Raw genomic sequence first — 14836 nt, forward strand, 5'->3', positions numbered from 1 at the left:
ACTGTCATAACTTTTTAAAAACTACATGTTGGGGAATTCCTTGGCAACCCAGTGATTAGGACTCTACACCCTCCCTGCCTAGGGCCTGGGTTCAATCCCCAGTTGAATCCCACAAGCCATACAGCACTGCCAATAAGTAAATAAAATTGTAACTAACTTTGCGACCAAATTATGTCAAAAACAAGTTTCTGCTTGTTATAATGTTTTGAATTTCCTTAGTTTAGAAGTCACTTTTTTACAAGTTTGGAAGAGTATTGCATTTAAAGCCTGTCTGTGAGTGAGGGCTGGCCAAGTTGGCGTCTCCATTTCTTTTCCTCTCAGCCTTTCAGTTGCTTCCGTTTACTTAAAACTTGACCTAAGCCTCTAAGAGAAATGCAGATATTCCCATTTGAAGGTATTCATTATGTTGTTGTTTAATTGCTGAGTCGTGTCCAGCTCTCTTGTAACCACCTGGACTGTAGCCCACCAGCCTCCCCTGTCCATGGGATTTCCCAAGCAAGAACACTGGAGTGGGTTGCCATTTCCATACTAGGGCTTAAAATAGGAATTTTCTTAAAAGTCAACAAACTCCAGAAAATTGCCATTGAATGATCATATACATTAAATATAAATAATTTCAGGTAATAGCAGTATAGAATTTATGACATCATTTGTATTGCTGTCAGAACAATTTTCTTAGTGTTTTAAACTCTTTGTTAGCATGTTTTGATCGTCTTGCTCCTGTTGCTTTTCTCCTCTCTGATAGAAATACTGTCTGCGACACACTTTTGTTGAGTTTTCCCCACCTTTTCCTCTTAGGTTTGGGCTGATAGAACAAAATGTTTGTTCCTTCCTTGTTTCTCTGCCTCAGCCAGAGAGTGGGCAACAGTAGCTTGTCTAGCACCTCTCTGTGTGCTTACATTTCTCAAATTGAGACATAATTCATACATCCTAAGACTTGCTCTTCTGAAACGTACGTCCAGTCAGTGGTTTTTAGTATATGCAGAGTTGTGCAGCCGTCTGACTTCAGAGCTTTTTCATCACCCCATAAAGAAGCCCCACATCTTTACAGCTCCTGTAACCACCAGTACACCTCCTGCCTGTGTAGATCTGCTCATTCTGGACATTGTTTGAATTGTTTTATTTTCCTCTTTCAAGTATGTCTTTTTTGCCCGTGATTTTGGGGCTCTTTTGTTAGTTGCTAAGTCCTGTCCAACTCTTCGAGACCCCGTGGACTGTATCGTCCTCTGTCCATAGGATTCTTCTGACAAAAATACTGAAGTGGGTTGCCACTTCCTTCTCCAGGAGATCTTTCCAGACCAGGGATCAAACCAAGTCTCTTGCACTGCAGGAGGATTCTTTACCACTGAGCCACCAGAGAAGCCCCTCTGTTGTTAAACACATATATATTTACAATTACTAGATTTTCTTCACATATTAAATCATTTATCATTGTAAAATATTCTTTGTCTCTAGTAATGACTCCAGTGTTGTATTGTCTGGTATCAGTACGGCTACTCTTGTTTTCTTTTTGTTAACTGTTTGCATGTGGTATTTTTTTCATACTTCTGCTTTCAGCCTATTCGGGTTTGAATCTAAAGAGAGATTGGCAGGATGGATTAAAATAAATGTGGTCTAACTATATGCTGTCTAAAAGAGTCAGCCATTTTTCTTGAATAAACATTGTCCCAAGCCTTTGGTAATTTCCAGAGTTCAGATCTGAAAAATTTGTTGAATTTTTGTAAGTTTTTTGGTTGCTCTTATGGAGGAACACCTTTTTAAAGGTCCTCAGTCTGCATCCCCCTGCTGTGGAATACCATGTTCCACACTATCCTATCTTGACTCTCCCCCATCCTTTTCATGTTGCTTTTCTCTTCCTACCAGTATAAGCGTTTCTGCTCTCAGTGCACCTCGTTGACCAGTTCTATACCTCTGATGCCTCATAATTTATTTTAGTGGAAGTGCCAAACCTGAAATGTTTCCTTTTTGCCTTTTCTGAGTGTTTGAAATTGAACCTTCATCTTCCAAATTTAATTTTCGTTATATCTGGAATTTTCTTCCTAGAATTTTTACTGGCTCTACCAGGCTGGATGGAAATGCGATAGGTAAGTATTTGACTCACCTGTGACAACTGCAGAGCCTCCTGTTATAACCGTCTGACCATTACTAACGTGGCCTCGCGTGTGTTGTTGGGTCTGGCCTGTAGTTGACTTTGTCCGCTGGCTGTGTGCCGTGTCCATGGACGAGCTGGCTTCCCCCCACCACCCCCGCATGTTCAGCTTGCAGAAGATCGTGGAGATCTCTTACTACAACATGAATCGGATCCGACTGCAGTGGTCCCGAATATGGCATGTGATCGGAGATCACTTCAATAAGGTAACTCTTCAGATTCAATATCCACTCAATTGATGTCCAAAACAAAAGACAGGCGGCTAAATTCAAAACACAAGCGATTGAGTGTTTAGGTGCCAAAGTTCACTTTCCCTGTGGAGTCAAGAACAGCTGATAGCATACTTACTACTGGTAGAACTTAATGGAGAATGAGTTAAAAATCCATTTGTGTATAGAATACTTTAATATCCCATATTTAGGATGTAGGCTCACACCATAAAAATCATTACAATCACTGGACAAACATATTGGTGCTTGAAAGCATTGCGAAATCCTGAAGTGCCTCTGAATGACCGAAGATTACGTTAGGTTCTTTATAGTCACATTATAATTGTCACTGCTTCTTGTTTTCTGGCTTCCATCGCCACCCCTCATCTATAATCTTTCTGAGGAAACTAACATTTATTTAAATCAGAAACAAGCCAGAGACTTCTGTGTTCTAAACTGAAAACTACAGAGAGAAAACCAGATTGCTGTCACGAGAGGTTTCACTGTATACATGTAGACACATGCATGTGTATACTGAACAAATGAAATCAAAATATAGATTATGTACATAAATGTGTGTATCTGTAATGTTATTTGCTTTTTAAGGGAAAACTAAAAGCTTAATAATACTGTTTCCTACCAAAACACATTTCATGATTTCAAAACAATTTTCTTAGGCCTGGAGAAAAGAGTTGTATAACAGATGCTTAGAAATAGTGTTAATAAAAACAGCTTATCCAAAAGAGAACTGCTCTCTCTACGTTGAATAGAAGAAAATCATGAGAAGTAATTGGGATTTAGAGCAAACAGTTGAGTGACGGTGAATCATTTGTAGCGTTTGCCGATTTCTGTGGTGTAAATACCGCACAGTGGTTGATGGGCAGCTCTCGGTATGGTGTCACTAAATGCAGACTGGGGAGAGTCGGGCACTGTTGGCTGTCCCAGGCAGCCGTGGGACCCCACTGAAAGGAGGCACAGTCACGTGCAGCCTTGGTTCTAACTTGGCCCATCAGCTAATCTGAGGTCTTTGTTACTCTGCTTGCTTATCAGCTCTACGTGAGGCACTTCTGAGCACACCATCTGTTTAACAAACTAGCTGAGTGCCTTGTACCAAGTAGTAGACAGATGAGGTCCCTGCCCTCATGGAGCTCACTTGCATTCTGTGATAAAATTGTTTAGCTACTAAGTCATATCCGGTTCTTTTATGACCCCACGGACTATAGCCTGCCAGGCTCCTGTGTCTATGGGATTTCCCAGGCAAGAATACTGGCATGGTTTGCCATTTCCTTCTCCAGGGGATCTTCCTGACCCAGGGATTGTACTTGCATTTCCTGCATCAACAGACGGATTCTTTACCGCTGAGCCGCCTGGGAAGGCCGCGTGGTAAAATAGCTGATGGTAAAGGGTCAGGTGTTGGCAGTGTGTCCAGCTGCTCTGGAGGTGACCTTTCTGAACCCTCAGTTAGGACGGAGCCACAAGAGCCTGTCGATGACCCAGAGTAAATGTTTGTTGAGCAAAGGGTAACATTGCCACCTAAAGTAATCAAACCACTCAGCACCCATCTTTCCCACCATTCTGGGTAAATAAATTCCTAGTGGACATCACTGATAGGAACTTGTATGAGAGCGTAAATGTGAATCATTAGCGTGACTGCACCTTGTATTCTTGTCCAGGCCTATGACACACCTGAGACCTAGGCTGGCAGGTAGTAATTAGACATTTCATGGTTGTCGCCTCATCACATGTGCCAGTTCCGTCTCATCAGTGCTGTGAGGCGCAAGGTTGTGGCGTTCTCGGTTGCTCAGTCTGGGGCTCTTCACTCTTCACCACCACCTCAGAACGGTGTTCCATTCCCCATGGGAGCCAGAGCGCATGCGAAGCCTGTGGGTTTGAGCAGGCGGGTGATGGACTAGAGCTCTCGGGCTTCCCACAGTCACTGGGATGGTCCCATGTTTCTCCTCTTCTAGACTAGGGCACAAGTATGTCCAGGGGTGCTCAAAGCTCGTAGGGTGTATTCCTGAAGCTGCCAGGGATTTTTAGCTAGGGAATAATAATATTGTTATTAGTCTCTAATTACGTCAACATTACATGAACACTTTAAAATATTACAGTTAACAGCACCTTTGACCATCAGCAACCCTCAGCCAGACTGTCATCAAAGCTAATTATTTTTTTTAATCCATTCGATATACAGGCCAACCTCAGAGATACTGCAGGTTCAGTTCCAGACCAAAGCAGTAAAGCGAATACCCAGTGAAGTGAATCATGAGAACTTTTTGGTTGGCGGCTCAGATGGTAAAAAATCTTTCTGCAGTGAAGGAGACCTGGGTTCAGTCCCTGGGTTGAGAAGATCCCCTGGAGAAAGGAATGGCTACCCACTCCAGTATTCTCACCTGGAGAATTCTATGGACAGGAACCTGGCAAGCTACAGGCCATGGGGTTGCAAAGAGCCGGACATGACTGAGCAATTTAACACTTTCAAACAAGTTATGCTTACTCTATGCTGTAGTCTATTAAGTGTATAATAATAAAAAAACATACATAGCTTAATTTTAAAATAGTGTATTGCTAAAAAATGTAAACCATCACCTGAGCCTTCAGTAAGTTGTAATCTTTTTGCAAATAGTAACATCAAAGATCATTGATCACAGATCATCGTAGCAAATGTAATAATAATGAAAAGGTCTGAAATAGTGTATGAATGATCAAAACGTGACTCAGAAACACAAAGTGAGCATATTTAAAAGCATGTTTAATGTATTTTGTTGTGAAACTTTAAATTGTACAGGTAATAGCCAAGAAAGAGCTTTTTCTCCTCCTGAGGTCTGTTTTCCCAGAGCATTTCTTTTGAAGGCAGGCTGTGTGTGAGGTTCAGAACCCCACGTCCACAGTTGCTCCGCTGTGCCTGTTTCACCTCTCCTCCTGTCCCTGCCTAGGTCGGCTGTAACCCCAATGAGGACGTGGCTATCTTTGCTGTGGACTCACTAAGGCAGCTCTCCATGAAGTTCCTTGAGAAGGGAGAATTAGCCAACTTCCGTTTCCAGAAAGACTTTTTGAGGCCTTTTGAGCATATTATGAAGAAAAACAGGTATGTGCATTATTCTGGAAGATCCTTAGACCCCTGTTGGGGTCTAAAAGTCTTAACAAACTGAGTACCTTGTACCAGGTAGTAGATGAAGTCTCTGTCCTTGTGGAGCTCACTTGCATTTTGTGATGAAATAACCACACAATTGGTCTTTTTTCCTCTCTTGTTGATGGAAGCAGATAAAATGAGTGGACTGTGATTCACACCTATTGTCTCTAAGTAAATCCCACTGAGATCTCTCCGTCACCTTCCACAGAGGGCAGATTACACCACTGCAGCTCATAGAAATTGTGCAATCTTACGTGGGCTGGTGCCAAGGGAGTTCAGAGAAAGGGCCACTGCCAAAGTATCCTTGAACAGGGGGAGCAATTGTCTGACCCAGCCTTTATGCCCCAGGGAGGTAATAAGGGAGGTCAGGACAGCTGTCCTTCTGAAGTAGTCACTCTGTTCATTCATTCACTCAGCCTGTATTTTTTGAGGCCTGCCATTGGCTACGTACTGTTCTCACTGCCAACCATACAACAAAACAGAAAACAGTCAAAAGTTCCTGGTTTGTTTGGCCCTGATTTGATGATCATTGCACCTAAGTGACGGGTCTATGTGTGTTTATTACCCCATCTTCTCTTTTATGTAAGTGAAATTTTCCATAATAAAAATTTTTTAATCCCTGTTTATAGTCCAGTGAGATAGATAAATAAACCCAAGATGTTTAGTCAGTGGTGATAACCGCTCTAAAAAACAGTGTCAAGGTAAAGGGAGAACTCTTATATGGGCAGTCAGCTGAGGTGTGTTAAAAGACATGCATTCTAATCTACTGTAAACATCCAGGGAGCACCATGTTGACCTTGCAGCTGCTTCAGGAAATGGACTATTTCTTCTGTCTTCAGGTTTTGTTTTGTAATAATTTAAAATATTTGTCTTAAGTTACATACGTATATTCCCATCCAAGTGTATGTATTTAGCATACACAAATATCTCTGCCCCAAAATCTGAGAGGATATACACTTTTAGGAATGGTGTACACAGGCCACATGTCTGGATGGAAGAATTATGAGTATGTTACTCTAAATGTTTGGGGCCAGAAAAATTGACCACAAGGCTATGGACTGTTTGCTTAACAAGTCAGAGGAAGATAGTCCCAGCATTGGTCCCATAGCCCAAATTGTGACCAAGGAACCAGGTTCTGTCCCTTTGTTTGACCTAAAACAGGGTACTTTTCTTCCTTGAGCCTATTGTTTCATGATTGCTGGATGGAGGCTTCAGCTCCAGACATCATGCCGTGTTCACAGTGGGAGTAATTTAAAGGGATAGAGCCCACCATCAGAATGGGAACAAGAGGAGAAAGGGCAGCGCCTCACAAGTGTATTCCTTTTAAGACAAAAGCAGAACCTTCCCAGAAACCCCTCCCCTCCCATGGCATAGTTTTTTCTCTTACACCTAATTGGTCAGATCACATGGCTCCCCTAGCTGCACGGGAGACTGGGAAATTGAGGATCTGGCACATGAGACAAGATTGTCACATTGCTTACACTGTTTATGCTGGTTCCCTGAGATCAAGCATGTGGCTGCCCAGGTGAAATCAGACTTCTGTTACTAAGGAGATGGGAGGATGACCGCTGACGAGGCAACTAACTGCCCCATTGACTGTCCTATTATTTTTTTCTTTTTGTCTCTAATTTTTTTCTTTTTAATGAATCTGGATTACTACATGCTTAAAAAAATTTTTTTTTTAAGTACTGCTTTTATGCATTGAACCATATTCATTTATGTTCCCACTGTCCAAAGTACAGATGACATGGCTGCCCGTTCCTTCCTCAGGTCTCCAACCATCCGGGACATGGTGATCCGCTGCATCGCCCAGATGGTGAACTCCCAGGCGGCCAACATCCGCTCAGGCTGGAAGAACATCTTCGCCGTGTTCCACCAGGCGGCCTCGGATCACGACGGGAACATCGTGGAGCTGGCCTTCCAGACCACGGGCCACATCGTCAGTGAGTGTCTCTCTTCCCTCCCGACTGACGCCCCACATGCAAGTCTAGGAGGGTGACCACTTACTTTCTGTCTGGTTTACTCCCAAAAGGGGCTTCCTCGTTTCAGCTACTCTGTGCTGTACTCATGTGTCACGTGGCATGCTGGGCTCTTGACATGTGCTTAACCGTGAAAGGAAACACAGCCAACCCTCATTATTCAGTTTCTGTGTGTGTGAGTTCATGTACTCGCTAAAATTTATACGTAACTCAAAACCAAAGTTCCTGGCCCTTTGGTGGTCGTTTGCTGACATGAACACACACAGCAGCAAAACGCTCGTCCCCCAGGGTGCCTGTTCCCAGCTGGGCTGAACAAGGCCTCCGCGTTTCAGCTTTTTTACTGTAAATAAACAAGTGGGGACTTGCTGGCGGTCCAGTGGTTAAGGGTCTGCATGTCCAGCGTAGGGCCCGTGGGTTGGGACCCTGGTCAGGAAACTAAGATCCTGCGTGCTGAGTGGCACAGCCAAATAAAAAACAAGTATCCTTTCTGTGGTAACAAACAAACAAACAAAAACTCACTGCCGTGTTTTCGGCATCTTTGTCTTAGTTTGTGATTTTACCTTTTAAATTAGTCCATAGCACAGTGCTGATGTGCTGGCCAGTGTTCCTAAGGGCAGGACGTCTGTGTGGTCCTTTATGGAGAAAATACATGTCTTAGCTTCGCTCAGGCATGAGCTGCCTTGCTGTTGGCTGCAAGTTCAGTGTCAGTGAGCCAACAAAATATTCTAAGTATAGGAGATCAGTCCTGGGTGTTCTTTGGAAGGACTGATGCTAAAGATGAAACTCCAGTACTTTGGCCACCTCATGCAAAGAGTTAACTCACCGGAAAAGACTCTGATGCTGGGAGGAATTGGGGGCAGGAGGAGAAGGGGACGACAGAGGATGAGACGGCTGGATGGCATCATTGACTAGATGGACATGAGTTTGGGTGAACTCCGGGAGTTGGTGATGGACAGGGAGGCCTGGCGTGCTGTGGTTCATGGGGTCGCAAAGAGTTGGACACGACTGAGTGACTGAACTGAACTGTCTTTAGACAGGAATGCACACAAAGCAAGTTTGTGTGTTGATAGGTTGATGAAAGTATCATGAGCACAGGCTCACAGGCTCACAACTCCATTTCCGCGAGGAGCGACGGGTCAGTGTTTGCCAGTGCGTCGCTCACAGCAGCTTTGTAGGACGAGTACTGTGAGTAATAAGAACACACAGTCATCCCTTCATGTCTGTCAGAAACTGGTTCCAAGACCCTCCTCAGGTACCAAATCCACAGATGCTCAGGCCCCTACGATGAAATAGCATAAAACCATGCACATCTTCCCGCATACTTTAAATCAAGTGTAGGCTACTCGTAACACATGATACAACATAAGAAGGCTGTGTACCTAGTTGCCGGCATGCAGCAAATTCAAGCTTTGAGTTTGGGAACTTTCTGAAATTTTTTTTCTAGGATAGTTTTGGTCTGGGGTTGTTTGAGCCCACTGATAGGAAAAGCAGTACTTCAGTGTTTCACTGAAGAGGAAGCAGACGCAGGAGAGTGGGGGAGGAGAGCTTGTCTGAGGTCACACCGCTGGGAGGTGGTGGAGGGAGCCTGCCGTCTGGCCCGGAACTCGCGCCGTGGCCCTGCGCCCTGCACTGACCTCCGTCCCTGGGCCTGCTTGCCGGTCTTGATATTGGTGGACATTGTAAGACATCAGGTCAGCTTTGATTTTTTTTGAGGTCTTTTAACTTTTTTTTAATTCTTGTCACTCATATTCTCAGGTGGTATCTTCTCAGGTGGTATCTGTAAGATTTTGAAAACTGTCGATTTTAAACTGCCTGTCAGCTTTGGCTCACTGACCTTCCGTGTCTCACTTTGTCCTCACAAGGTCCCAGCAAGGTAGCACCAGGTGTGATCTTAGGGCGGAAGCAGCCAGGGAATGAAGGGATGTGCCCAGGGTCACAGAACCGGGGCCAGCGCTTCCCTCAGTGTTCGGCTTCCGTCAGGCAGACCCTCTGGGCCAACCCCACATGCATCCACGTTTGTATATCCCTCACGGTTCTGCTGACTCCATCCTAAAATGGACAGTTTGGTCTTCTCTTGGCGGTCCTCTCACTTCCTTAGGGCCACATCTCAGAAAGGAGCTCTTCCCAGAGTCCTTCCCCCACCACCAGCCTCTCCTGTCTCTGTCCCCTCACCCAGCACCCCCCCCCACCTGGGATTATTTTACGTATCTACTGATTGAGGTGGTTATTGTCCATCTTACCCATTGGAGCAAAGGCGGGAAATTTGACTGCTTATCTCTGTCCCCGGTGCCCACAACCACACTTTGTGGGATTTTTATTTCCCATCTTATCCATAATTTTATTCTTTATTAATTAATTTTTATTGCATTATAGTTGCTTTACACACTTTGCATGTGGTTGGCACTCAATAAATGTTTGTTGAATGAATGAATATTTGGGCCTTTACCTCATTGCTTGAGCTCAGGAAGCAGTGCAGTTTAGCCCTAGTTGTACTCAGGGCATTCGTTCCTGAATAATTTCATCAGAAACCCTGTCTTCCAGAGACCACTGACATGCCTTCCTTAGATTTTCACTGCAGTAATCATCTCTTGTGTTTGTGTGTATGTTTAATCCTCGTTTCTAAATCCTGGTCTTATTAAAAATGTGCCTTTGTTTCCCCAGCAACCATTTTCCAGCACCATTTCCCTGCAGCCATCGATTCCTTTCAAGATGCTGTGAAGTGCTTATCGGAGTTTGCCTGCAACGCTGCTTTCCCTGACACGAGCATGGAAGCCATCCGGCTCATCCGCTTCTGTGGGAAATATGTCTCCGAGAGGCCGCGGGTACAGTGTTCCTCTTCGCGCTGTTTGAGCCGTGTTAGGGAAGGATGTGTGGACAAAAGACCCTTGCTCTCTCGGGAAAGAGTTTTTCCAGCTGCTCTCTTAGAAATGTGTGCTTGCCCTAAACTAGATGTTTATTTCCACATACTGCCATAACAGGGGTTTTAGCTTTCTGGTTATTTTGTATGTATGAAAGTATTTTATTTAGTCTGAACTTTTATATAGTATCCTACAGACTGTTTTTGTAGAAGATAATAGTTGAGCTGTGAATTTTGGCAAAGCTGAAGAAGCTAGACATTGTATTTGAGAGGAACCAAACCTGTCTTTTAGGAAATGACATTACGCCACTGTGATGTAGCCAGGAGATCACGTTTAGAGGTCACCTTTTGTTTTCTCCCAAAAATGCTGAGGGTTTTCCTGTTATATCTCACTTTCCTAAAGTGGGTCAGCCGACAGCCTCAAAACACTGCAGTGGGGTGAAAACAAGCAGGACTAAACTGATGGCCTGTACAGATCTCTTTTTAAGCATTCTTTACAGAAGTGCACGCCCCCGAGATGATACATCTGGTCCCAGCAACAGCTCAATGAGATGAGATGACAATGAGACCACTGTTGATTGAGCACTCAGTACATGTCAGGCAGCATTCGAGCATGTTCTGTGTGTGGATTCGTTTAACCCCCACATCAGGCCCATAGGAGGGGTAATTATATTCCCGTTATACAAGGGCAGTAAGTGAAGCACAGCGAGAAACCACCTAATGCTAAATAACCAGCGTTGATACAGAAACTCCATTGCAACAGAGCACACTTCTTCAAGAGTGGTTAAGGAACAGAGGGCTGAGGACCCCAGAGACAGGGCAGGAAGTAGGGTTCACATTTGGACTGTGTAAAGACCGCCAGCGCCTACACACGTGGCTTTGGGCCTCTTATTTAATCCCTTAGTGCCTCTGTTAACTCATCTACAAAGTGGAACCATTATTTCTGCCTCCTTCAGGGAATTGTGAGAATTGTTAATTCATGTAAAACACCTTTACAGCTCCTGGTCCATAGCAAGTGCTTAGTCAGTAGTAGGTGCTGCCACTCCTCTTTTAAGTAATACAGCTACAGTTGTTCAGCTGCCAAGTCGTGTCTGACTCTCTGCGACTGCAAGCACGCCGGGCTCATCTGTCCACCACTGTCGACCAGAATTTGCTCAAATTCATGTCCATTGAATCAGTGATGCTATCTAACCGTCTCATCCTCTGCTGCCCCTTCTCCTTTTGTAGTAACGTTTGGGAACAGTCTGATACTGAATCATCCTGGGGGCTTTGCTATCACCATTTGACCTTTATCGCTTTTCTTAATGTAAAACCTCCTGCCGCCAGGATTCTTGTGATCTGCCTCACTCACCTTACTCTAAAACCCACAAAGGTCCATAGGGAGAAACCGCGCATGTGCCTTTGAAACAGACTGGTCTCTGTCTCTGCAGGATTCCCAACAGACCCTTGCTGAACTGAGGTTTTAGGAGGGAAATGAGGAGCTTTCATCTTCTTGTAGTTCTGGTTCGGCTCCTTCCTTTCACCTGCTGGGTCCGCCTCTGAGGGATGGTCTCATTGTAGGTGCTGCAAGAATACACAAGCGATGACATGAACGTGGCTCCTGGTGACAGAGTCTGGGTCCGAGGCTGGTTCCCCATCCTGTTTGAGCTCTCCTGCATCATTAACAGATGCAAGCTAGATGTCCGGACCAGGTAACCGCGTCCCGGCTCCCCTCCCCGGGGCCCCTTCCCCACCTCCCCGCCTGGGTCTCAGCCCCCGCCTCCCCCGGCCCCTGCCCTCTTTCCCCACCCATCCCCTCCTCTGTGCCCGGCTTTGTTTCCCCCAGAGGGCTCACAGTCATGTTCGAGATCATGAAGAGCTATGGCCACACCTTTGAAAAGCACTGGTGGCAGGACCTGTTCAGAATCGTGTTCAGGATTTTTGACAACATGAAACTCCCCGAGCAACAGTCAGAGGTGGGTGATGACGAAAGCACTGCCCCGGGGAGATGGGAGAAGAGCCGCTTTGGCCCTCGTCTGTGCCCAGGGTTGAGTCATCAGCATCCACAGCCCACGGAGGTCTTACACAGCGAGCCGCTTCGGGTGTGTTTTGAAAAGGAAAATACCCTTCCTGGCCCTCTTCTCCCAGTCACCGAGTAGTGCTGAGGAACTTCCCATTTGGGGATGAGTGAGGGGAAATAAATCTCCACTGTGTGCCCACTCGGCCCTTGAGCACCAAACCTGCCGCTTTCGGCAGGCGCCTCGCGGTCCTCTTCACTGTTCAGTTCATAACAACTTCTGAACAGTTGGGAGAATGTGAGGGTGCATGTGTTTCTTCAGCATCATGTTTTCATTTCCTTTAGGTGTATACCCCAAAGTAGAATTTGTTGAATCATATGGTAGTTCTATTTTTAAATTTTTGAGGAACCTCCATACTGTTTTCCATAGCGGCTGCACCAATGTATATTTCCATCATCAGTGCCCAAGGGTTCCCTTCTCTTCACGTCCTCTCAAGCATCTGTTATCTCTTGTCTTTTTGATGATGGCCATTCTGATAGGCCCGAGGTGTTATCTCATTGTGATTTTGATTTGCATTTCTCTGATGAGTGATTTTGAGGGCCTTGTCATGTATCTTTTGGCCATTTGTATATCTTTGGAAAAACTTGTCTATCTAACATCATTTTTAATATTTACATTTTTGTGTAAGGTGTATTGAACATAACTAACATTTTTGAATGTATCATTTTTGCGGGGGTTTGTTTTTTGTTTTGGCCATGCCACACAGCTTGCAGGATCTCGGTTCCCTGACCAGGGATTGAACCTGGGCCCCAGCAGTGAAAGGGCAGAGTTGTAACCACTGGACCTCCAGGGAGTTCCCAGAAGTATCACTGAATGACTGTTTAAATTCTGTCATATGGATGTTCCCAATGTAATTGCCACGTTACTGAGCATTGGCTTATGTCTGTATTTACAGTAGATGAATACCTGTGTGGTAAACATCTTTATTCATAAACCTTCAGCCGCAGATCTTTATTTCTTCAGGGTTCATTCCTGGAAGTAGTGTTACTGCATGAGTGGATGTGCACATGTTTAAGATGGTTGATCCCTATTGCCAAATTTCGTTTCAGAATATTTTGCCAGTGATATGTGAGAATTACCATCTCACCTTACAAAGAGAGTGCCTTTTAAACATTATCTTTTAATTGTTTTTCCCCAGAAATCCGAGTGGATGACAACAACTTGCAATCATGCACTTTATGCTATTTGTGACGTGTTTACCCAGTTCTATGAAACTTTGAATGAAGTTCTTCTTTCTGATGTATTTGCACAGTTGCAGTGGTGTGTAAAACAAGGTACTCTTTGTGTAGCTAGGCATTATTTTTCTTGACATAGTCTTTAGTGAGAGATTAATTTTTTCAACATATAGAAGCATGAAGGCTGAAGAGTGCATTTATAATTGGTGAAAATGAGTATTTTTTAATTAAATTAGAACATAGAAACAATTGCTCCTCCAAGTCAGTTTATAAAGCATTTCTCATACAAGGAGCTAATTAATTAAGTACCAAAATGTTGACATTCTTCCATTCTTAACAATAAAGTATAAAAAATAATTTTACCTCTTTATAGCCTACTTAAACGCTAAAAACTTTTAATACCATCCCTAGCAGTGCTTCATTAATTAGAGGCCTACTAGCTTACCAGTTGCATTGTCTCCCCACATCACAATATGCAGCATCAGTGATCAGGCTGGAATCAGAACAGCATTTGAAGTTTAATGATAGATGTTTTATTTTGCAGATAACGAGCAGTTGGCTCGATCAGGTACAAATTGCTTAGAAAACTTAGTAATATCCAACGGAGAGAAATTCAGTCCTGACGTCTGGGATGAAACATGCAATTGTATGCTGGATATCTTCAAAACAACCATCCCCCATGTGTAAGTGTTAATGTGATCACTGCTCTTTATTTCTATGTTCAGTTGTTTTAAAGCTCCAGGCTGCCCTTCACATTGATTATTTTCCTTCTCTTGCATTCCCTGAAGTCTGCTGACATGGAGACCTGTAGGAATGGAGGACGATCCAGCAGAAAAACATTTGGTAGGATTTTTTTTTTTTTTTCAGTTGTCTTTTCTCTGATCACATATCATAGTAAAAAGTTAAGCAGCCTAAGGAGTTTAGGCTTTTCTGATGGAAAGTGAGTAAGGAAGGTTATAAGAGCTGAAAGTGAAAGTGTTAGTCCCTCAATTGGGTCCAACTCTTTGCGATCTCATGAACTGTAGCCCACCAGGCTTCTCTGTCCGTGGAATTTTCCAGGCAAGAATACTGGAGTGGGTTGCCATTTCCTTCTCCAGGAAATCTTCCCGACCCAGGGATGGAACTCGGGTCTTCTGCATTGTAGGCAGATTCTTTACCATCCGAGCTACCAGGGAAGCCCTATAAGAGCTAAACACTGTATATATTCATTAATGTATTCTTTTGAAAGTACAAAGAAGTATTAAGAAAATAAGTCACTTCACTCAATAAAAGCTACA

The 14836-nt window shown here is 44.1% G+C and overlaps 1 protein-coding gene across 2 annotated transcripts in view; it reads left to right on the plus strand.

Annotated features, from left to right (window-relative positions):
* Positions 1-14836, plus strand: part of ARFGEF2 (ADP ribosylation factor guanine nucleotide exchange factor 2) — an 83647-nt gene that overhangs the window by 53638 nt on the left and 15173 nt on the right. For both annotated transcript variants that reach the window (XM_010811513.4, NM_001205652.3), the window contains 10 exons: positions 2044-2084; positions 2186-2355; positions 5295-5446; positions 7262-7434; positions 10132-10292; positions 11888-12018; positions 12153-12282; positions 13523-13658; positions 14104-14242; positions 14348-14402. In XM_010811513.4, coding sequence (XP_010809815.1) covers positions 2044-2084; positions 2186-2355; positions 5295-5446; positions 7262-7434; positions 10132-10292; positions 11888-12018; positions 12153-12282; positions 13523-13658; positions 14104-14242; positions 14348-14402 — 1288 coding nt within the window. The remainder of the gene's footprint in view (positions 1-2043; positions 2085-2185; positions 2356-5294; positions 5447-7261; positions 7435-10131; positions 10293-11887; positions 12019-12152; positions 12283-13522; positions 13659-14103; positions 14243-14347; positions 14403-14836) is intronic.

This window comes from Bos taurus, chromosome 13 (assembly GCF_002263795.3).
Source record: "Bos taurus isolate L1 Dominette 01449 registration number 42190680 breed Hereford chromosome 13, ARS-UCD2.0, whole genome shotgun sequence".
In the NCBI taxonomy this organism is placed as follows: domain Eukaryota; kingdom Metazoa; phylum Chordata; class Mammalia; order Artiodactyla; family Bovidae; genus Bos; species Bos taurus.